Source organism: Mchenga conophoros, linkage group LG7, assembly GCF_057382185.1.
Source record: "Mchenga conophoros isolate Kocher_MC1m ecotype Shallow Benthic linkage group LG7, M_conophoros_male_GT1.1, whole genome shotgun sequence".
Lineage (NCBI taxonomy): Eukaryota > Metazoa > Chordata > Actinopteri > Cichliformes > Cichlidae > Mchenga > Mchenga conophoros.
Genome location: NC_140532.1, coordinates 59,686,057 through 59,707,379, shown reverse-complemented (window position 1 = coordinate 59,707,379; position 21,323 = coordinate 59,686,057). Strand labels below are relative to the sequence as shown.

At 39.8% G+C, this 21,323-nt stretch overlaps 2 protein-coding genes across 2 annotated transcripts in view; both read left to right on the top strand.

The window, feature by feature from the left end:
- The window catches only part of hydin (HYDIN axonemal central pair apparatus protein), a 56,369-nt gene extending 49,740 nt beyond the window's left edge, over positions 1 to 6,629 (top strand). The window contains 20 exon segments of the mRNA XM_085279611.1: positions 90 to 238; positions 240 to 321; positions 611 to 699; positions 701 to 746; positions 828 to 992; positions 2,523 to 2,567; positions 2,569 to 2,627; positions 2,757 to 2,904; positions 3,505 to 3,589; positions 3,592 to 3,628; positions 3,785 to 3,955; positions 4,240 to 4,395; positions 4,480 to 4,534; positions 4,536 to 4,712; positions 4,800 to 4,884; positions 4,887 to 5,011; positions 5,203 to 5,385; positions 5,387 to 5,485; positions 5,913 to 6,107; positions 6,531 to 6,629. Coding sequence (XP_085135737.1) covers positions 90 to 238; positions 240 to 321; positions 611 to 699; positions 701 to 746; positions 828 to 992; positions 2,523 to 2,567; positions 2,569 to 2,627; positions 2,757 to 2,904; positions 3,505 to 3,589; positions 3,592 to 3,628; positions 3,785 to 3,955; positions 4,240 to 4,395; positions 4,480 to 4,534; positions 4,536 to 4,712; positions 4,800 to 4,884; positions 4,887 to 5,011; positions 5,203 to 5,385; positions 5,387 to 5,485; positions 5,913 to 6,107; positions 6,531 to 6,629 — 2,250 coding nt within the window.
- Positions 6,630 to 7,091: 462 nt separating this feature from the next.
- necab2 (N-terminal EF-hand calcium binding protein 2) overlaps positions 7,092 to 21,323 on the top strand; it is a 146,870-nt gene continuing 132,638 nt past the window's right edge. Inside the window, exons 1-2 of the mRNA XM_085280523.1 lie at positions 7,092 to 7,454; positions 11,644 to 11,668. Coding sequence (XP_085136649.1) covers positions 7,128 to 7,454; positions 11,644 to 11,668 — 352 coding nt within the window. The 5' untranslated portion in view covers positions 7,092 to 7,127. The remainder of the gene's footprint in view (positions 7,455 to 11,643; positions 11,669 to 21,323) is intronic.

Genomic DNA, 21,323 nt, shown 5'->3' with positions numbered 1-21,323 from the left:
CCTGTTTCTTATCCCAATTAATTAATGTTGTAATTAACGGTCTCAGTTTTTGATGTATTAACAATACATGAGCTCAAAAATTTTGACAGTCTAAAACTAACTTCCTGGCCTTCCCACTCCTCAGCCTCCAGTGCCAGTTCAAGAACACTGACGTCCTTCAGATGAACTTCCAGCCAGATGTTTTGTCGGCTGGTGGTTTAATGGAGATAAGTGAGCCACGTCAGTATCATGAAACCCTCCTTCACCTTAGACAGCTGTGTCACGAAACAGGTGGACATACTTGGCCAAGGCATCGAGATCAAGGGGAGAAAGACTACATGAGTGCAATAGTAAGTAACGTTGGTTGAATATGCACCACTAATGAAACTGGGTTAAGAGGGAAGTTTTGGGGTAATATTGTAACATATATTTATATGAATGAAGCGTAACCTGAAACATACAGTTTTAATACCATCAAGCTTTCCACGGGATCACTGTATTGATGTTGTACTTTTAGATTTCTCCTTCCTCACTGTCTTAATTATGTTCTGCTGAGCCTCTCCATTTGACTTCATAATTTGATTTTAAAATATATCAAAATCTATATGTATTTGATATCTTTATGTCCTAGCTGGAAGTTGAGGATCCAAGGCAAAAGAAGGTGAAACTGGGTCCTCTGAAAATGGGTCAAAAGGGGGAAAAGCAGGTGGTTCTGGTAGCCTTCGTGCACCCTGATGCTCAGCACAGATAAACCAGTTAATCAAAAGGTATGCAAACAGACAACACAGACAACGCACACATAAACAGTGGGACACTAAAGCAACACTTAATGTCACCCTGTCTTCCAGGATCTATATTTCAGTCCAGCAGGTGAACTGCCGCTGAAGTTGAGCAGGGGTTCATGTGCTGTTCAGATCCATTTCTCACCTCATCAGCGCGTTCCTCCCTTCACTGCTGAGCTGAAGTTTGTAGGACTCCTGCACCCCCTGCTGACCATCCAAGGTTCCTGCCAGGTAGCCTGTTAAATACAGATACTGTCAGGGCTGGACTGGCCATCGGGCATACCGGGCACTTGCCCGGTGGGCGCTCGTGATTTTTCATTTTTATGGGCCGATGGGGTTTTATTTCTTTTCTTTTTTTTAACGGTATAAATGAATAGTAGTGGATTGGCCAGTTGGTCATGATCGACTCTGGGCTGGACCAATTACAGCCCAGAGTCGAACTTTAAAGTTTAGGTGAAAAGCAACGTGATTTCTCACGTACGACTTCAGCTAGAAAGTTGCTAATTCAATCATGAAACTGATCAATGATCAGCTGATCGGCTTTTCTCTCTGCGCCAGGAAGAGGAAACCGGCGGATATCGCGCTAAACAACAGCAGCACGTTTAAGCTTGATCAGCTGTTGTTAGAATTTATTTAATATTAATTTCTAGTATCAGCTGATGTTTGCTGGAGCCACAGCTATAAAGCTGCTGGTCATGATGTCGGTTTGTATATGTGGTGAGAGGGAAACATGAAGATGAAACCAGGAGATGTCCTTACTGAATCATCAGAGCTGAACAGGTGATGGAGAAACAGGTTTACCTTTTAGGTGACATGAACGAGTTGAAGGGAAGTTATGAACTGTTTCTGAGAGACAAATAACACCAGGATCCTTTTTTAGGTAGCTGACAGCTGGTAACTGTGCAGGGGCGGGTCTAGCAAAGTTTTGCCAGGGGGGCAGGTAGGGCATTAACAGGGAGAGGGGGGCACAAAGAAATACTTTTCTTTCTTATTCTCATTTAAAATGTCTAGCTTTTAATAAATAATTATCTGAATCTTACAACCAAAGTTTTCATATTATGTAAAATGTATAGAAATCCATTATTGTATTCAGTAAATATTAAGTCTAGTATATACCCTAAGTTATAGTATTCTTTCCTTTGGGAAGGTACCATCTATGAAGTCTGCAATTCTGCTGAAGAAAGATGTTGAATCTATTTAATAACTGGAGAAAAATAATAGATTTCTGTGCATTTGTTTTATACGTGCATTAAATTAAAATTGGTTTTGTCAATTGAGCATCTTGAGGCAGAGGGTGGGGGAGTGGTTCCCTATTTTTTTTCTTTTCTTTTTTTGCTGGGAGTTGGCAACCCTATTAGTTAGGTATATGTAATTATAAATTAGGTTGTTTTATATTTTTGCTAAGTACTGTTTAGAATACCAGAATAGGGAGGATGGTGTAGGTTTAAGTTTATTATAAAGGTTTTATGGCTTTTCCTATAATACCATGGTGGGCCGGTCACTAGTCAAAATGCCCGGGCTGATTTTTTTGTCCCAGTCCAGCCCTGGATACTGTAATCATGTAGTCGAAAGTCTAATCGGGAGTACGTTTTCACACAGTTCCTTTAAAACAGAAAGAGAAAAGTTCTAATGAATTCTGAATGTTGACAGTAATACTATAACAAAGTAGGACTTGCTATATATGCCATATGCTATATTATAAGCAAGAATGTTAGCTCTGTATATCATATAGTCTTAATTTATTTCATGTAAAACTACCAGGATGTCAAAGTCCAGCTAGAAGAGAGCTACTTTGGAGCTGTAGTCCCAACGTTCCCAGATCAGGAAGAAGAATGTTACGATGAATACTGGTGACACTGGTGCCCAGTAAGATTAGACAGCAGTGACAAACACATCTTCACTCAGAAACATCAATATTGTGTTACTGCAGTTATCACAATGCTTCACATATTATAGCTGCATATATTTCTGCCTGTTTGCTTTTTTCCTTAACAGGTTTAAGTGGAAAACAGAGGATTTTCCTGCAGAGTTATGCATCATGCCACCTAATGTATATATCTGTCCAGGAATGGAGGTTCCCTTTCCAAACGACTTTTGCCTCTGTGTCACTGGCTCCTGCATCGCGGCCTCCACTAGCAAAGAGGTTTGACTCTTTTTTTCACCATTCTGCACTGTATTTGTGCCAAAGGGAAAAGTACAGTGTTGACTAATATGATGAAAACAATAACATATTTGCTGTTTTAAGTTGATGATGATTTTATTCTGAATGTATCACAGATACAACAGCATAACTGAAAGCTTTTTACACTCAGCAAAGCTAAAAGATTAGTTATCTGGGTATTGATTTTGAGGCTTTTCCAGAGGGAATACAATCTAAAAGGTGCCTTGTCAGCACTGTGACTACTTGGGCCTGGTTAGAGGCCAGCATCAGGTAATGAGAGACATTGATTCGGCTCATTTGGAACAGGCAGCAGCTGCTGACAGATTTAAGGATTTGTAAAAACTATTAGTCAGTTTCAATTAGCTGAGTAGTTCTGAGAAAAGGCTTTAGGAAATTTCTCATGTTATGTTATCTTGAGAATGAGTTACAGGCAATCTGATTTTATCATAAATGCAAAGATTAATTTCTGTGTTTGAGATAAAACCCTACGCTTGATCAGATTTCTCTCCCTGACAACATCCAATGTAACAAGATGATATAATGAGTTTATCTTCACATATCAAATACTACTTGTAATGTAAGTGCTCCCACACACAGACCCTGTCTGTCCCCAACCCCACAATCCAGTGTTGCACCATCAAACCTGTCATTGAGGGCAAGCATTGGAGTTCTACCGATCTATGACTATGACTGCTCCTGGAAAAAACACACCAGGTAGAAGAGCCATCATCTAAATAGAATCTATCATTTATTTGAAAAACTGGGTATATTTAATACTTTTTTAATATCGAAAAGGTTACAGATAATAACACTATCTATGTAACTATAACAATTTAATTAGTCTCTGTTTATCCTTTCTCTTGCCTCAGGGATCTGCCTTTTTTGCCTTTCCTGATGGGGCAGGCGTGCTGTACACCTTGCAGGGAGCTGCCGATCCTCCTGTGGCAGAGAACACTATTGGGCATGAGCTACCTGCTAAAACTCACCACACAGTGTTGCTCCCTGTGCACAACTGGCTCTCTAGGCACCAGGGGTAAACACTTAGTCGGGAACTATATACACTTGAGCTGCTCTTAAGTGATATCTCTCTCCTTAGCAGCTAAATCACCAACTAGTTTCAACTGTGTTGTCTAAACTGAGATGGACACACAAAATTTTACATGTTGAAATTTTCTTGTAGAAAATAAAAAGTAAAGTGTAGGAAAGGATCCCAGTTAAGCAAAGCTTTTTCGGTGCTAATATAGAAATCCATAGTTCCTGGCAAATTATGCAACAGATGTATAACAGAGCCATGAGTGTCCTCATCTGTGTTCTCAGGTTCCTTGTTCGTCTAGAGACAATGAAGCCTGACAAGCCAGATGCTACAGTGTCCCTCAAGGAAATCAAGTTTATTAATGTCCCTGCCCATGCTAAGAGGGACTACGACATGTTTTTTTTTTTTTTAACATACACAGAGGGACAGTATAACACCAAGGTTCACTCAAGCATACACATCCAGACTTGGATAACTATTTTTTTTAGCCTTGTTCTCACATCATCCTTTTATCTTCATCCTTGGGTGACATTCATTAATGATGAGACAGGTGAGTATTTGTTCTACCTCGTTATCTTCAAAGGCAACATCTCCAGGAGTCCTGTCCACCATCAAGCTGGGGAGACCTGTTTGTCAGGTGCCCTTGGCCACTATTGAAGTAGAGAACCCTCTGACCCAGACAGCCTGCCTTACTACTGAGTGTAAATGTCGTGGCATCATCGTCCAACTTCAGCCCAGTGTGCCAGGACAATCCAAGGTAGATAATGAGTACATCTGCCATCACATTAAAAAAAAAACTGTGTGACTCTTACGGGCATAATGTGTGTGTGTCTTTTCTTTACAGGTTTCTTTGGCTGTTCATTACATGCCTCTGCATCCAGGTGAATCTACTGCCCGTCTGACTTTGTTCAGCAATGAGCTGGGCCACTTCGACTCAGAGCTCTGCCCCCACCACCAGAGCAATCTGTAGACTTCAATACTTTGCTGGGCAGCAGCCACTCTGTCACTGTAATGTTTAACAACTACTCACGCTTCACAACCGAGTACTGCTGCAAGGTAAAAAGTGGAAAAACAATAGCCCTTTCTTCCCTTTCTGTACATTTATTCTATCAACAGTACTGTACATGTGGTCAGTGTCAGCATTCATCACCGAGGCTTCCTTGTTATCTGCTCTCTGTAATTCGTCAACACAAAAAGTTGATTTACTTGCTCTCATGGAAACACCTTGTGTTATCTCTGTCCTACAGACTGACCGTCCGGCCTTTATTGTAGACAAGAATGTCAGCGCATTACCAGTTTTCCCTTCAGGCTCAAAGGCCAGTATGGAGGTCTGTTTCGAGCCTTATCAGCTGGGGTAAATGAGAGGCCAGCTAAGGCTGTCTTCAGTAATTGGTGGTGAATACATCTTTCCCCTACAAGGGTTCTGTCTCCCCGCCCAAACCTCAAAGCCTGTTCAGCAACAAAGCCGCTGGGAACGTCATTATCCCCTTCAAGAATGTGTTCCTGCAGACCACCACGTTCTCTCTTCTGGTAAAGAGCAAGTAGAATTTACAAAAGTCGGCACTATAAGACAATCGGAACAAAGAGTGAAAGTTAAAAATGTCTTATCAACAAAGCTGAAGATGGTTACAACCTTCTAAAACAAACAGCCTGCAGGCAGCCAATACACTTATTAAAAATAGGGATGCTTTACTAAGGCTTATTTCCTTTAAATATTTACACTGAGTTCATTGCCAGCATTGCCAACACGGAGCAAGATGATTTAAATTTAGCCTGGAACAGATTGCAGTGTGCAGAGTGGTGCAACCTGGCTTATGTTTAGACAAATTGTGCTCCTGCTTGTCTTAGATGCAGCTTTCACATCTTCAGCATCTATAAAATGTTTCGATTCAATTTATGTTTCATTTACACGTCTCTTATTCAGATTTGATGTAACTTGAACCCTGCTCATGTCTAGGCTGACAACTCCCATTTGACTGTCAAAAGAGGTCGCAACATTCAATTCGAAGAGACCCAAAAAATCCTGGTGTCATTTGAGGTTCCTCCAGACGGCTCTCCAGGACCATGGTCAGACAGCTTGATCATCTCCAGTCGGCACTCCGAGGGCCACGGGAGGCCCTACTCATGGGTTTATTATCTGAAGGGTATTAAGGTATCTTAGAGACATGTGCACATGCAGAGAGATTGACTATAGATGTAAACATGAATGCACTTAAGAAATTAGGCCTTAATTTCTGGATGTTTATATGTTTTGTTATTTTTCTGTAGAATGTTACTCATTTAATTGCCAAAATGTTCAAGCCAGAATGTGTTGTGTATTTGCGTCATTTAAATAACTAGCTGTCACAAATCTGTTGGTTAATATTTAATAATTAACTCAATACATCCTGCATATAAAACTTGCCCACGCACGTCACTGCACATTTTTTACCACATGGGGGCAATCGTGTCAAGTGATTGACCCTTTCTTATGTTCCAGCGATGGGGCAAGATGTATAACATACCTGACTTTACTTCCTTGTGGTAATCGCGATAACCTGTTTGTTAACTTTGCAATGTGACTGAATTCATCCAGACTGCCCTGCGTGCTGTTAAACACATGGTACATTACGGGGAAGACAACAGTACAGCGGAAAGGGCAAAGCTGGGGGAGTCGCTCATTACCAAAGGTTAGAGCTGTCACATAACACTGATCCGCTAATGACTCCTTTTTACTCCATGAGGAAAATCCTCTGATCCACCCATTGCCACACATAACTGATGGCCCACACCTCCTGTTGTCACTGTGGAAGGAATAAACTGTGCCACGATCTCCAGTCAGATTCAGATAGTTCAAAGTGATCTGCAACTTTGCTATTTTACAACACCATGAAAAAATAGTCCCGTGTTTTTACACTGTAAGAAAAGTATTAGCAGTGGAGGCGAGATATTTTAGCACTTGTAAATACGAAAGCGTTGATAATAACACTAAAATAAAAAGTGTAATAAACTCACTTAAATCTCCAAAGCTGTTAAATATCAGCGCCTACAAGCACGTATGGGTAGATAGGGTAGCTCTGTAGGGGTGGATGTGATTTGGGGTGGGTGCTGTGATGTAAGAGGGGAGCTGGGGTGGGGGTGGGGGTTCTCTCTCCCCCCATAGAGCGCAGCATGAGCGCTCCGCAGCAAAAGGATGTGTGAGCAGGCAGCGCGCTACTGTAGGGACGGAGTCCACAAACTGCTGAACAAAGAACAAGCCAAACTTCGAGCCCAAGAAAGCCGCGAGCAGCCGAACCCCGTAGCCGGTCAGGACAGCGAGTCCGCAACGGCAGCGCAGTCCGGAAACAGCGGCGCCCAGCCCGGTGGAATCGACGGGCTCGTCCGCTGGATCGTCACCAAAATGAGCGACAACAAGAACATCTCCAGCCGGGAGTACGCCTCCAGTAAGGAGGAGGTGGCCGTGGCTCAGGAGCAGTTCTTCGCTCCGGAACCGCGGAGAGGCATCTCCGTTATTTTGGATGTGAGTATGGAAATGCACCGGTTTGGCGGGTGCAGGGCGGGTGGTTGCTGGGTATGAAGACATCCAGCGCGTACGGACCGGTGCAGTGCGCACTTACGCGCAGATACTCGTGGCTTGGTAGAGTAGGCGGAAGATTTGACACTTTGGTGATGAATGTGGAAGCCCGGGAGCAGCCTCAACGCGCTGAGCTCAGTTTCCATATCTTTCCTGAATGACCCATCCAAAAAATTCACTGTACTTTTATTGCATCTTATTAAGCAATATTCTCTTATGCGTCTTTGTTCACCTCTTCATCACCAATAAAAGTCATGCATTTATAGTCGAGAGGCAGCTTTACTTTTACTCCTGGCTTTACTGTCAGTCCAACGTGCAGTAGCTACGCTCACACCAATTTTATGACTGCTATTTAATTATTCATGAGAAAGTCTTACTACCATATTGTTATTGATCCATTCCTTACAGCCACTGCTTAGTATTCTCACTCCTGATGTAATACCTTTCTGTTATCAGACAGCTAATAACTGAGCAGCCTTCCTGCATTAAAAGTGGCACTTAGCGCAGTGCTGATTTGGGTCAACTCATCAATACTATTGGGTTACTTTTCATCTTGGCGGCTGTAAATGTTTCCCCAGGAGATCTGATGATGCTGCTTTATTAGGGTAAAAAAAAAAGAGAGAAAGTAGTTCAGCTTCTGCAAAATCCTGACCCAGACCTAAATAATCTGATAGGGTGGTAAAGAAGGGGGTCCATGGAAAACTAATTATGATCAAGACCAGTGCACCAATGTATCCTAGAACCCTAGTAAACTCATTCTGTCTGTGTTTGTGTGTAAAGGATGTTGTGAGGGGTGTAACCTAGTTTGCTGAGTTTGAGCCAAGCAACTGTCCGCTAAGACAGATGTTACAGTAAAAGTGTTTGTAAGTGAACAAGCAAACAATAAAACTGTGCTGCAGTCATATCTATATTTGAGGAGAGCTTTGTTTTCATTGTATATGCATGTATGTGTTCATATTTCATTTTCTGATTAAAGGTCCTGTTGGATTGTTGTTTTTTCCACCCTCTCACTCCCTGTTAGAAATGTGCCATACTCTCTCAGAGTGGCTGACTTCCTGATATCAGCTATGAACTCATTCTGGCATTTTCTCTTGAGTCCTCTGCAACGTCTTCAACTTTGAAATGTTAATCGTTTCTTCATTTTCCAATATTATTGACTCCAGAGTTATTATTGTGGTGAACAAGTCGAGACCAAAGAGGTTTGAGTGATTGCTCTGCACGTGCGCATGTGCCTGCGGTCAGCGCTTCCCTCATTAGATCCTCAGCCTGCTTGTTTTTCCTTTACTGTTCAAGTCTTCGCCTGCATCTTAACCCCACTGTACCTTTCTCGCTATTCATTAAATTCCTTTCATCCTTTGTCTCTTCCTTTTCCTTCCCTTCTCTCCTCACCTAATTTCCTCCATATCCTTCTTGCCCCTCCCCCTGCCCAGAAACCTACATTCTTGATAAGGTTAGAGATGGATGCAACACTCTCCTCTGCCTCTGTCTTCTTTTTCTATTTTGCCGGATCTTCTCTCCTCTGCTGTCGCTCGTTTTCTTCTCACTCTGTGTTTCTGTTACGACTCTTTACAAAAACACACAAACGCGCACGCACACACCGCCTCTTCATCGCAACACTTTGCCTCCTCTCCAAGCTTGTTTGTTTCCAGTAGCTCCAGAGTTGGCTCTTTTTCTGTGGAGTTGAGTGCACCCCAGGGTGCAGCCGGAAAGCAGAACAATGCAGAGCAGCTTGTCATTTGGAACGCCACTCGTCTCAGCAGTTAATGATTTTCTCTTTGGCCTGTTGAGATGGCTGCAAATGCTGTGTGAATGCACCACTTATTTAGAGTTTAACATGCCTCATGCTTGTAAGTGCAATATATATCAGTTTGTGCACTAAAAAGTGGGACCTTTTCTCAAGTTTTCAAATTGCATTCATGATTATTGACCACACTATTTAGATTCCTTTAAAATTAAGGCTGCAACTAACTGTAAACTCATTATTTGTTCCGCTAAGTCTACAAATCATATAATGGATTGATTAACATTTATTTCAACTAATGTGAGAAAATATGCTAAATATGATAAGGAAAAGCATAAAATCCTCGCATTATAGCACCAGGAAACAGAGAACGGCTGTCATTTTTTGCTTCAAAAATAGCCAGACCATGAAGAAATCAAAATGGTTGCTCATCCATTTTAATAGATTCTGATTTAAACAGTGAAATCTTTCTTTTGACATTTACACAAAGCGTTATTGGGGAAAGTATGAAGTAAGTCTAGAACTTTCCTGGCAGTTGCAAAGGTTATTGCAGAAGACCATTTATAAATATTTCTGCAGTTCTGTTCTCAAATGTGATTAAAAGAAATATGCCTACTTCACACATTCAAATCCCATCCACATAATGCATGGTGTAAGTTAAGATTAAACATGGCCAAAAAATTTTTATATCACGAGGTCAGATTATGGGCAACTAATCACTGTAATCCAAAAGCAGGCTTCAGATCTCCCTGAAAACTCAGTTTTTTCTACTCCCAGGTCCATATGATATCAGTGAGAGCTTCCATCCCTGATTTGTTCATTTGAGGGATATAAATCTTGCTGTGAGCACAGTCTCCAACAATCTTTTATTTCTAAGGGGCAGCCATTCAAAAGAAAGCTATTCATTTTATTTTAGGGAGTGTTTGAACACGGGAGCTTTAGGCTAGAATTAAATTTTTAAAAAGAGGATTTAAAAAACCCCAATTGTGCATGCAGTTGCAACTACTGCAGAGTCAAGAATAAAGATATGAAGCTGGAAATGAACATAACACGTCCTTTTAACATCTATCTTTTCTTGTCTCTCTTAGCCGCTGTGGATACCTTTGAAAATGAGTCCCTATTCTCCCAGTAAAAGCACTTTCCTCCTACAGAATCACTTTCTTTTCCTTCCGTATGTTTTAGTAGTTATAGTTTCTAACAAAACGTGCCTTAAAAATTTGGTTATGTTTCTCACAGTCGGAATTATTAATACTGTCTTCTTCTTTTCTGTCTTGCCTGCCTTATTTCATTGTGCCTCCCTCACCGCATCTCCCTCTGTGTTTTTCAATTCGTCGCTGTGCTGAATTCTGGCACTCCTCAGTATGATCGCTTCATATCGCACTCTGAAACGCTGATGAGAGTACCAGTCCTGACATAGGGAAGGAGCTTTCACTCAAGCTATAAATTGTGATGCACAAACACACAGCAAGTAATCATCAATCAGCTACAGATCAGTGACTTCGTTTTGTGTGTCTGCATGTTTTCATCTTTTTACGCACTAATAAACTTTTCACTTGTGCGGCTCTTAACAAACCCTTATCGCACACCACTGCACCTTATCTGGTTTTAGATACGTTTTATTTCAAAGTGTGTTTGTGTGCCAGATTCAGCCTTTGTGTGGATTCAGTGTATGGACTGCAGAGCTCTCCTATAAGGGCCGTGTTGAAAGTAAAAGTCAAAACAGTGAATGGTAGACTGATTATTTCTATTGCCAGTTATTCGCTGTCTGGATTCTGCTCCAGAGAGAGAATTAGTCATTCTCTTACTCACTTTAGAATAACTGCTTTTGTTTATGTTTCCACAATTCAGCAGAGTTTTAGTTTTCATTCATTTTTTCCAGACTCGTGTAATGTTATCTGTTCACTAGCTGAACAAATGGAAATCATGGTCCCAGTCTTATCTTTTGCACGTAGATTACAGCATTGAAGACTGGCCAAAAAAAGTTTTTGTTCAAAATTTTGTTACAATGAAAATAATGATTTATTTCCTTTTTTCATAAATTTTTTTTATAAAAATATGTCTGGACCTTCATCATCATTGTTGTATGATTTTTTGACCAGAAATTAGTTTTCTGAATTCACAATGACCTCGACCTTGATATTAATTTAAAGCAATTTCAGTAATTTTCAGGAAAATTCCAGTGCATTCCTCAGGATTCAGTACTGGGCCCTGTTCTTTTGTGTGTAATGCTTCCACTGAATACCATAGTTTAGAAATTGTTTTTGAATTGATTTGTTGCATTGACTTGCAAATAGTTTAGAATTGAAATGATCCAGTGTTCCTGTTTATACCTCATGCAAATTACTGCAACACAATTACTCTTACTGACGTCAGTGTTTTGCTTTCTGTTCACAGATTTTCAGAAGAGCTGACAAAGATGGTAAGTGGAATTATTCATTAACATAACCTGACTTATTGTCTTACATATAGCATGCAATATTTGTCGACTTCCCTGCATTTTTGATTCCTTTGACTGTTCCAGTTATAACAAAGTCCTTCTCTTACCATTTGGCAGTCATCTTATTTAAGAAGGGATTTTGAAGTATAAACTAAATAAGCACCACTGAGTTCTGATTAAAACTGCTTAAAATGTTTGCTGACTTTTCTCCAAATAATATCTAAAAAGTTTTTTTTCTCATTGAAAGTTAAATTTTATTGAATTTCCCTACAGATTTCAATTCAGGATTCTATATATACTCATTGTTTTTGTTGCAGTGAAAGTCAAGAAACAATGAAATATCCATTGTATGACCTCAAAAATGCTGCTGTCCACTCTATCTTATTTTCAAATAGTTTGCATCAGCAGTTTTGTTCCCAGGGTGAACAAAAATGGATTGAACCGATAGTGGGAACAACCTGTTCCTGAATTATTTTGTCCTGCTCACACAACAGCGCCTTGAGATTTTCTCGGTCTGAAGCCTTTTGTACACCGGGAAAGTGGCAAACCCTGTCTGTCTGCTGTCTGAGCTGCAGCAATATTTTTAGCATTTTGGGATATTAAAGCGCTTTCTGAGGGGAAGTTTATTTTACTGTGTAGCTTTGCCAGTGAGCAGTTTGTTTATGCCCTGTGGCATCACATGCACTGCTTTCTTCCTCTTCATTTTGATCTCTTCTTTTTCTGTTTTATGTATCTCATCCCCTTCTTCCATGCCCGTTTTATCCTATCGCTGTGTTGTTGGCAAAAAGTATTGAACTAATGAGGAAACAACATAAAAAGTTTAGCTTTTAATAGCAGCCAGATGGCCATTTGCTCTTCCAGTATATGTGTGTGTATGTGTGGGAGGGAAGTGGGGGGTTTCTCTGTCATCTGAGCCGATTATTCATTTGTCTTCACCCTAGTATATCCGTTTATTTATGTATAGATTGGTGTTAACTGCCATGATTTCTGGTGTCAGAAACAGTTTTGCCTGTGGCATCAGCTGTCAACATTTTAAATGCTTGCACTGCTTAAGTACCAACTGCTCTGATACAGAGCGGCATTTAAGGCATGTTTACATTTGCAGTTCACACTGATTTTATCCTGAGCGCAGAAATCGTTTTAGCCATTTAGCAGCTATTTTTCCATCACAAACAGTCTGTGGCAACTTTTTGATGTTGCAGCTCCAAACACACACACATCTGCAAATGTCTGTAAAGAGGCAGAAGTGGGGCGGGGGCGGGGGGTTTGGGAAGTTGCTGCAGTGCCAGAGAAGAGTCAGGAACAAAGATGTTGAGTGGTTGTTGTTCAGGATAAATATTATCTGATGTATGGAATACAGGTTAGAGACAAAAAAACAGTAAGCTCAAGAACAGCTATTTTTAGCCTTCCTCCTCTCTCCTGCGAGAAGAACAGGGAACTGTTTTAACAAGTGTGAGAGAAGAGAGATGCTAATGGGGAAAGGAGGAAACTGTTGGATTACAAAAGAAGGTGCAGGGACAGAGAGATTGACATAAGGAGAGGCGGGGGGCAGAATCTAAAAAGAAGAGGAGCAGAGAAAAGTGAATAAGGAGAGGACTGAGGGAATATGGATCATTTATCTCGCAACATGGCAGTAATTGAGCTTCAATTTGCTGAATTCTGTCTTTAAATTCATAGTGCAGAGTTCACAGCTGGTATCTCTGCCCCCAAGCTGCAGAAGTTGCTACAAGCTGGATAGTGTGTGTGTGTCCATGTGTGTGTGTGTGTTGTGTTTTATGCATCCAAATCTACGGTAAATCTAAGCACTGGTGAGCAGAGATGGGAAAAAAGTAATCGGATTACAGTAACGCGTTACAGGTAACGCGTTACTGTAATCCGATTACTTTTTTCAAGTAACGAGTAAAGTAAGGGATTACTATTGCAAAAACGGTAATTAGATTACCGTTACTTTCCCGTAGGAACGCTGCGTTACTGGGTTACTAAAACCGTGATTTTTTGCGAGAATGTCTCATGCAGTGCTTTCTTCCTCTTCATTTTGATCTCTTCTTTTTCTGTTTTATGTATCTCATTGCCTTCTTAGTGTGACCTTTGTGAAAACAGCTGTGTGCAGAGCAACAGTGGATCATATATCGAGTGTGGAAGAGAGTATGAGCGTGTAGCGTTTAAAGCATGGAAGTACCGAAGTACTGACCTTACTTTGAGTTTGATTCCATAAAAAGTGACAAAAACATTAGTGTCCGTTGTGCGTGGGAAGAAAACTTCTTTTTACACCGAAAAAAACCCTAAACAAGCTCCAAGTGCGCAACGTTGTAATGGGAAACTCACAGAGAAACTCGCGGATTCTTCCACTGACCGCTGCAACACACCTGCACCAGGGTAAACCTCCGCCTGCTCTACTCCTGCTTTAATGGTGAAAATAGAGCAAAAGGACCGCTAGTCTTTGACTTAATTTATTTTCTGCTGTGTTTTACTTGCATCTATTTGAAAGAGTGAGTGTAAACACAAAAAATATTTTATTTTATGTGCTGGAATGTGCAGAAAATAGCTTTAAATGTTAAACTAATTTATTCAAGTCAGAGAATGTTGCATATAATTAAATTTTTGCTTGATGCATAAATTTAAAAGGTTAGAACTAATAAAACAAGTTTTAAAAGGAGACTTTTCCATTTGATTACATTTTGTATGATGGATTATGCAGAAAAAGTAGAATTGGGCTGAAAGATCTATCGCTTTGTTACCTATTCAGGTTGTAAATCGTGTTTTTAAAAAGTAACTAAGTAATTAATTACTTTTGAAAATAAGTAATCAGTAAAGTAACAGGATTACTTTTTGGGGGAAGTAATCAGTAATTAGTTACTGATTACTTTTTTCAAGTAACTTGACCAACACTGCTGGTGAGTAACTTTGGTGTTTGTTAATGTATACGGTAATATGAGCATGTGTGCATCAGTATGCGTAAGCCTGTTTAGAAGTGCTGTTTATTTATGTGTGTGTGAGTAAGTGTGTGTGTGGCATTATCAGGGCTGACACACAGGCATTGTTATGCAGTCGGTGGAGTGTTTCAGCAGCCAATAAGGCTCTGAAATAGTTACATCATTTGACAGCTCTTAGTTCACTTTTTTGCACTTGCAGCAGCACCTTTAATATGCCATCAGACTGCTGCAGTTTAGACTGTGAAATAGAAATGTTATGAAATAGTAATCCAGGGACGCTGTTTTAATCAGGTCTGTGTTTGCTCACTTAATGACATTTTGATTTGTAGCACACGGGGGGGGGGGGGGGAGTCAACTAATTTAATACACAAGTTAATTAATCTTGAAATTTGTAAAAGAAAAAAAAAAAACAAACATGTATTCAAACATATTTTTAACCTCCATGATTTACCTTTTACCTTCTTGTTTGATTAACTGTAGGTTTGATGAAATCCTGGAACTGTGTTACAGAAACAAAGCAGTTAGATTACGCAGTCAACTCTATTTTTCTTAAACCTGGTCCTTACCCTAAATATGATAGTTATCATACAGTTAAAACAGAGATTGACGACGTTTCTGTACTTTGGTCTCTGCACCATTGAAGTTGAATATTAACTAGAACTAGGCCTTCATCTTCTGACTTTTGTTTCTGAGAGACCCTCATTTAACCCTCTCAGGCTCAAATTAAACTTTTTGTTGCTAATGCACAACCAAGTCCTGCAGTGGTACTTCTGAGTAAAAGAAACTCAAAAAATATGTATATGGGGTAATCGGGTTGTTAGTTTTTAACTGTTGCAAATCGGCAACGCCTGCTTCGAGAGGGTTAAAATCTAGTTTATACGAAACTCACTTGTTGGAACCTGTTGTTGTTTTTTTTCTGGTGAATTAATGAACACACAGTGAACCAGTGGTAAGACACAATCAGTCCATCCATCCAATTATAGTGCACACTGTGAAGCTGGAACCATTCAGAACATTTCATTTAATATTTAATAAAATGCTTTAAGAGTGTTTGATCATTTTCAGAACTTAAGGTCTTGGTTTAGTTGACTGATTCCCAATGTTTTGCTTAACCAGCTCATCAAATGAGTTTATAAGCTTCAGTCACACAGAGACCGATTCATGACCATCCGGCAGCCCCTGGTCGCTTGGGAACAATGTGTATTCTCTGGCTAGCTGGCAGAGGAGGGTGCGACCTGAACAAAGCTTCCTTGTGATTGCTTCGGTTCCTAGCAGATTGCTGTGGTCAACGGTAATTTGCGAATCAGGCACTGCAAACGCTTGCTAACTAAACACTAAATGGCATAAAATGGCATCAAGTGATGAAAACATTTTTGTTGTTTCCATTTTTACCAGGAACAACTTTCTTGCACATTTGTAAAAACTGCTGTGCTTTGTTAGAGGTTACTGTCTTTTTAGGTACTGAATCATCATTGGAGGCTGACATCTCTTGCTGTCAGAGATTGCTGGGCTTGAATCGTTGTTAAGTGCATTGGAAACTTAAATGCACGGTGTTGCTATAGCAATGATATTGCATTATGACATTTTTATATATCACCTAAAAATGTATACCAGTATTATATTAGAGAATATGATATGGCACAGACCTAGTTGTCATTTAGGTTTATTTTCTATTGTTGGGTGTTTGATTGTGAATTATGTAAAAACCTTAAAAGACTGTAGAAGTGTCAGGAATGTGTGCAGAACAGCATGTGCACTCATTTTTCTTTGTCCTTCTTCAAGCTCTTCAACCGCTCAGGAGAAGTTTAATCAGACATTGTAAATGATAGCACCTGTGTAGATGAACCATGGGCACGTCATCTGATTTAATTAAGGAAAAAACCTCTTTCATGACACTTTGACGCTTGGATACATAAACTAGTGAAACATGGAGGAGTTTTGTGTATGTGCTCTCAGCATTTAGCTGTTTTAGGGTTGTTGTTTTTTTTTCTCGCCTCGTGACTCATCAGCCATCTGCTAATTATCACAGTGTTTGACATAAAGACAGAAAGCAGAAGGAGTTTAGGGAGGCTTGTTTATCTGTGCTGTCAAGGCTAGATAGAATTACAGCATTACAGCTTAAAGCAAATAGAAGGGTGCAGCTGCTCAGTGTGGCCAAACATAGTTGCATTAATTAAAGTGACTTCTTCATTTTGTTGGTATTTTGCTTGGAGAATCTAGTTTTCCCTGGCGTTGTACATCACCTCCTCCTGTCAGACCACCTGTGGATCTGTTCTAAATTTTCCGTCTCTTCGCTACTTTTTCTGTCATTGTAGCTGAATAGAAATCAAGCTCATTTGGGGAACCTGACACTGACACTTCAACCTTCGTGAAAGCTGAATTTGCTTGTTAGTTATCTGGTAAATCAGCAGACCATCTGCCAGCTAATGAGACTTTTTTTTCTCTTATGTATTAAAAATACACTATTTTAAATGATTTGTGCTCAGTGTTCAGTTTTAACGGGAATCATGTCAAAGAAAAAGCATGATCACCATTTCATGAACACCTCAGTGTTTGTATGTGATAAGAGATGATGGGTTGTATTATTCATTTCACTGCTACTTCATAAAGCACTTCATTAGGGACACTTGGACAATCTACTGCAATTATAAATATTAAGATTACGTTTTTATTGACATGAATTGCCGATCCTTGCAGAACAGGTCCCATATTGATCCCTGATTAATTAATTTTCTAATTAAGTCTCACATAGGATTTTAATAAGTGGTGCTGAAGGTCCTACAGTGTCTTTTTACTTTGCAAGCTTAAGGCCTATCAACTTCTCATTAGTCATCATAATCGATTAAAATTGGTCTTTCCTCTTTGCAAACTTTCCATCTTTGCAAAAAATATTTTTTGACAGCACTCATTGGATGGATCAAAATTTAGACCAATGAGGAAGTCTGAAGAACTCAGAGAAGATCTAAGGAGAACTGTAGCATTTACACAAGGAGATTCCAGGAGCATCATCTCAAACAGTTGTACTTAAATGCAAATTCTTTGAATGTGTAACCACTTTGCCAAGGTCTGGAAGAAGACCCAAAGTGTCACCTGAGGAAAGTGATTAGGATGTTTAGGAATAGCCCAGAGACCACCAAGCCTCAAGATAGACATGAACTAGAAACTGCTGGAACACCAGCATCACTGCATAGAGTGATGCTGGGTTTTATGTGGCCATAGACTGGGAGGATGTTGACAAAGAAGAAAGCCCCAGTTCCTGAAAATGTGGAGAAAAGCTTTATGGACACATAAGATAAAGATTGAGCTATCCGGACACAATGACACGAGGTATGTCAGAAGGAATAAAGGTGAGGCTTTCAGACCTAACAACACTGTACCTGTGGTGTTTTGGAGCTGTCTTGTTGCAGGGTTACTGGTACAATTCACAAAGTGGATGGAATAATGAATAAGGTGGATCACCTCCAAATTTTCCAGCTTTATCTCAGATCAACTGCTAGGACACAGTTGGGTGTTCCAACAGGAAAATGATCCCAAATGCACAATAAAAATGATTTTGGGGATGGATAAAGCAACCTAACATTGAGCTTCTGTAATGGTCTTCTCAAAGCCCTGACTGAAACCCTATTGAAAGTGCAGGAAATCCATCCATCCTTAGTTTCTTCCTTCCTCTTATCCAATTGAGGATCACAGCAGGGCACCAAATTAAATGAACATCTTACAAGAAGAGTGTTCACACATCCAGTCAGAATTATGCCAGAAGCTTATTGATGGCTACAAAAGAATCTGGTTGAGGTGCAATTTGTGAAGGGACAGAGACATCCAAGAGTTCAAGGAAACCAGTAAAATCCCCAAATCTCCAAGACATTCATGCCCATAAACTGTATATAAACTTCTGACCACAACTGTATGTGTTCTTAATAAAGTGTTTGGTAAGCATATATCAAGACGGATGTTTGTAACTGATTCTCCAATGGCTTGTTCGACTTCAAATTTGAGCTATAAACTTCTTTCCATATTGTTCTTGATAACTTTTTGTTCTTTAGTAATTTTGACTCTTAAGCATGAGAGTTTTCAGTTTTACATTTTTACAGGTTCTTTGGTTGAACTTGGGTTAGAAAGTAATTTTGGTTTAGGTTTAGAGACACCCTTTAATGATTTTTAGCATGTTAAAAAGCTACATTTACCATGACATTTGTGTTGCTATGGTAAAATGACAGTATGTAGATTGCAGAACCACATGTCGCAGCAATAACCTGAAGTCTTTTACATTGCCCTGCTTAAGATCCCACCACAGAATTTCACTCAGGTTGAGGTCTGGACTTTTCCTGGGCCATTGTAACAGCTTGATTCCTGTGGTGTGCTTGGGATAATTTTCAAGACATAATTTGGGCCAAGCTTTAGCTCTTGGACAAATGGCTTCACATTTGACTGTAGAATAATTTGGTATACAAAAGAGTTCATGGTCAACTCAATGACTGCAAGGTGTCCATGTCCCTTGGCTGCAAAACAAGCCCAAATCATCACCCCTCTGCTTGAAAGTACAAGGTGTTTGTGCTGATATACTGTATTTGGTTTTTGCCAAACAACAGGACATTTTTTGGCCAAAAATCTCCACTCTTGTATGTCCTAGGACATTGTTTAAGAAGTGTTTTGGTTTATTCGAGTACTGCTTTGCAAACCTAGACCGTGTTGCCATTTCCTTTTTGGAAGAAGAGACTTTCGCCTGGCAATCCTTCCAAACAAGTCTTACTTGTTAAGTCTTGTACAGTCATGAACCTTAACATTTTACGTGCTAATGGGCCTGTAGAGCTGTAGCTCTTTTTATTAGTTTTTATTTTTTACAATTTTCTGAGCATTGCGTGGCCTTGGGATAAATTTGCTGAAACGTCAGTTCTCAAATCCTGTGGAAGCTAAAAATCTGATTATTTTTATTATGATCTAAACAAAATCTTAAACCTGAAGAGAGTGTGCTTTACTAGTACTGCAGCTGCAGAAAGTGGAAGAGTGTGATATGTATGGGAATGACAAGCAACATTCAAACTGGATGGTTTTCTTGCTGTTATCATATTGCCAGTTTAGTGGTTTTAACAACTAAAGCAATCACAACAAAATGTTATTTGAAAATTAAATATATCATCTGTCTTACTATATACTTTAAACAAAACTAGGCCTACAAGTAACACTGAAGTTTTAAAGTTGGCATCGATTTCTGGCAGACTTGACAAATTTGTGTTTTTTTTTAAATCAAAATGTAGTGAAATATTAGAAAAAACATGTTTGTTCAAAGTTTCAGGGCAACAATTAGTTTGATAATCTTACATTTAAACTGAGTGAATAGCAATTTAAAGAAATTAACATTTGAAGTGCTTTTTCTTCATTTCTGTGAGGTATTTATATCTATAATTTTCTGTCTGATGAGCTCTAGTCTCTCACAGATTTGTGGCACAGCTGCCAAGACTTTACAGGCTCACAGAGAGGAAAATGTGGGTGAGACTGGAGGGAAATTAATAATAAGTAATGATCAAACAGACCAAAATAGTGGGAAGGAAGAAAAGTTTGAAACAAGAAATGAAAGAAAACATTGCAACAGTCTGAGAAGGTGTCAAAGGAGGAGGAATTTAAATACGTGGAGGGAAGATGAGGACAGGGGTTCGGGTGAAGTGAAGTATTGCTGGGGGTATAATGAAAAGAGGAAAAGCAAGATATTAGTCAGTCAGACAAACTGACAGGTGGCAGACATGAGGGAGAGGCAGGAGTGAGCGATGAGGCAGTGCAGACAAAAAGTATTATGGCTCTGTACGCAGCATTTAGTTCATGGGTTATTCAGCAGGAGCTGGCTGATTTACTGCAAGTACACGGGTCCTGAAAAGAGGACAGAGGGAGCGCATCTCTGCTAGCTGTCAAACCTTTTTCAGGCTTGACATCTTCAGGTATTTTGACATGTAGTCTCTTTGTCCACTTTCTGAATTAAAACCACCGGTCACTTCAATTATGAAGGGACGGTAACTGCGGGAAATTCGGTGTGATCTGGCTGGAGTGTTTGCACACGAGTAAGTTGGTCAAATATTCTCAGGCCATCTTTCTCTGCATTTAATGCATTGCAGACAAGGAGGATAATGAGAGTGGCATTGATCTGCTCATCTAATTTGCCACCAGAATATAAACGTATTTCTCAAAATGTCAAACTATTTAAATTGAAATGTCATCATTATTTTTAACTTTGACAGAGTTGTGTGCTTATTGGTTGCTTGTTTCATTGGCCGACAGCCAACCGGCCAATCATTCACCCAGTCCCCAGCTGAGTTAGACAGGCCGGGCGTAGGCTTTTCAGCATACGGACTTCATATTGACCAACTGGTCCTCAGTTTGTGTTCGGTTAGCGAGAAAGCTTCTCTACCACTCTGAAACCCCACCGTGCTTGAATCGTAACCCCGGCTATATGCAGAGAAAGATGAGTCAAACCTCCACACAGTAGCAGTGTCGCTCATTAAGTTGTAGCAACATTAGAAGGAGTCGTGTAGATTCATCAAAGACTATAAAATTCTAAATTTAATTCAAAACCTATTCTTGACAGAAATGTATTAAAAATTGTATTTTTTTAAATTAATGGTATAGCGTAGGAATAATAAGGATTAGTAAACTGATATTGAGGGGACTATTTTTTGTTTTTTACACTTCTCTGGGTAGTTTAGGTGCTAGAAACA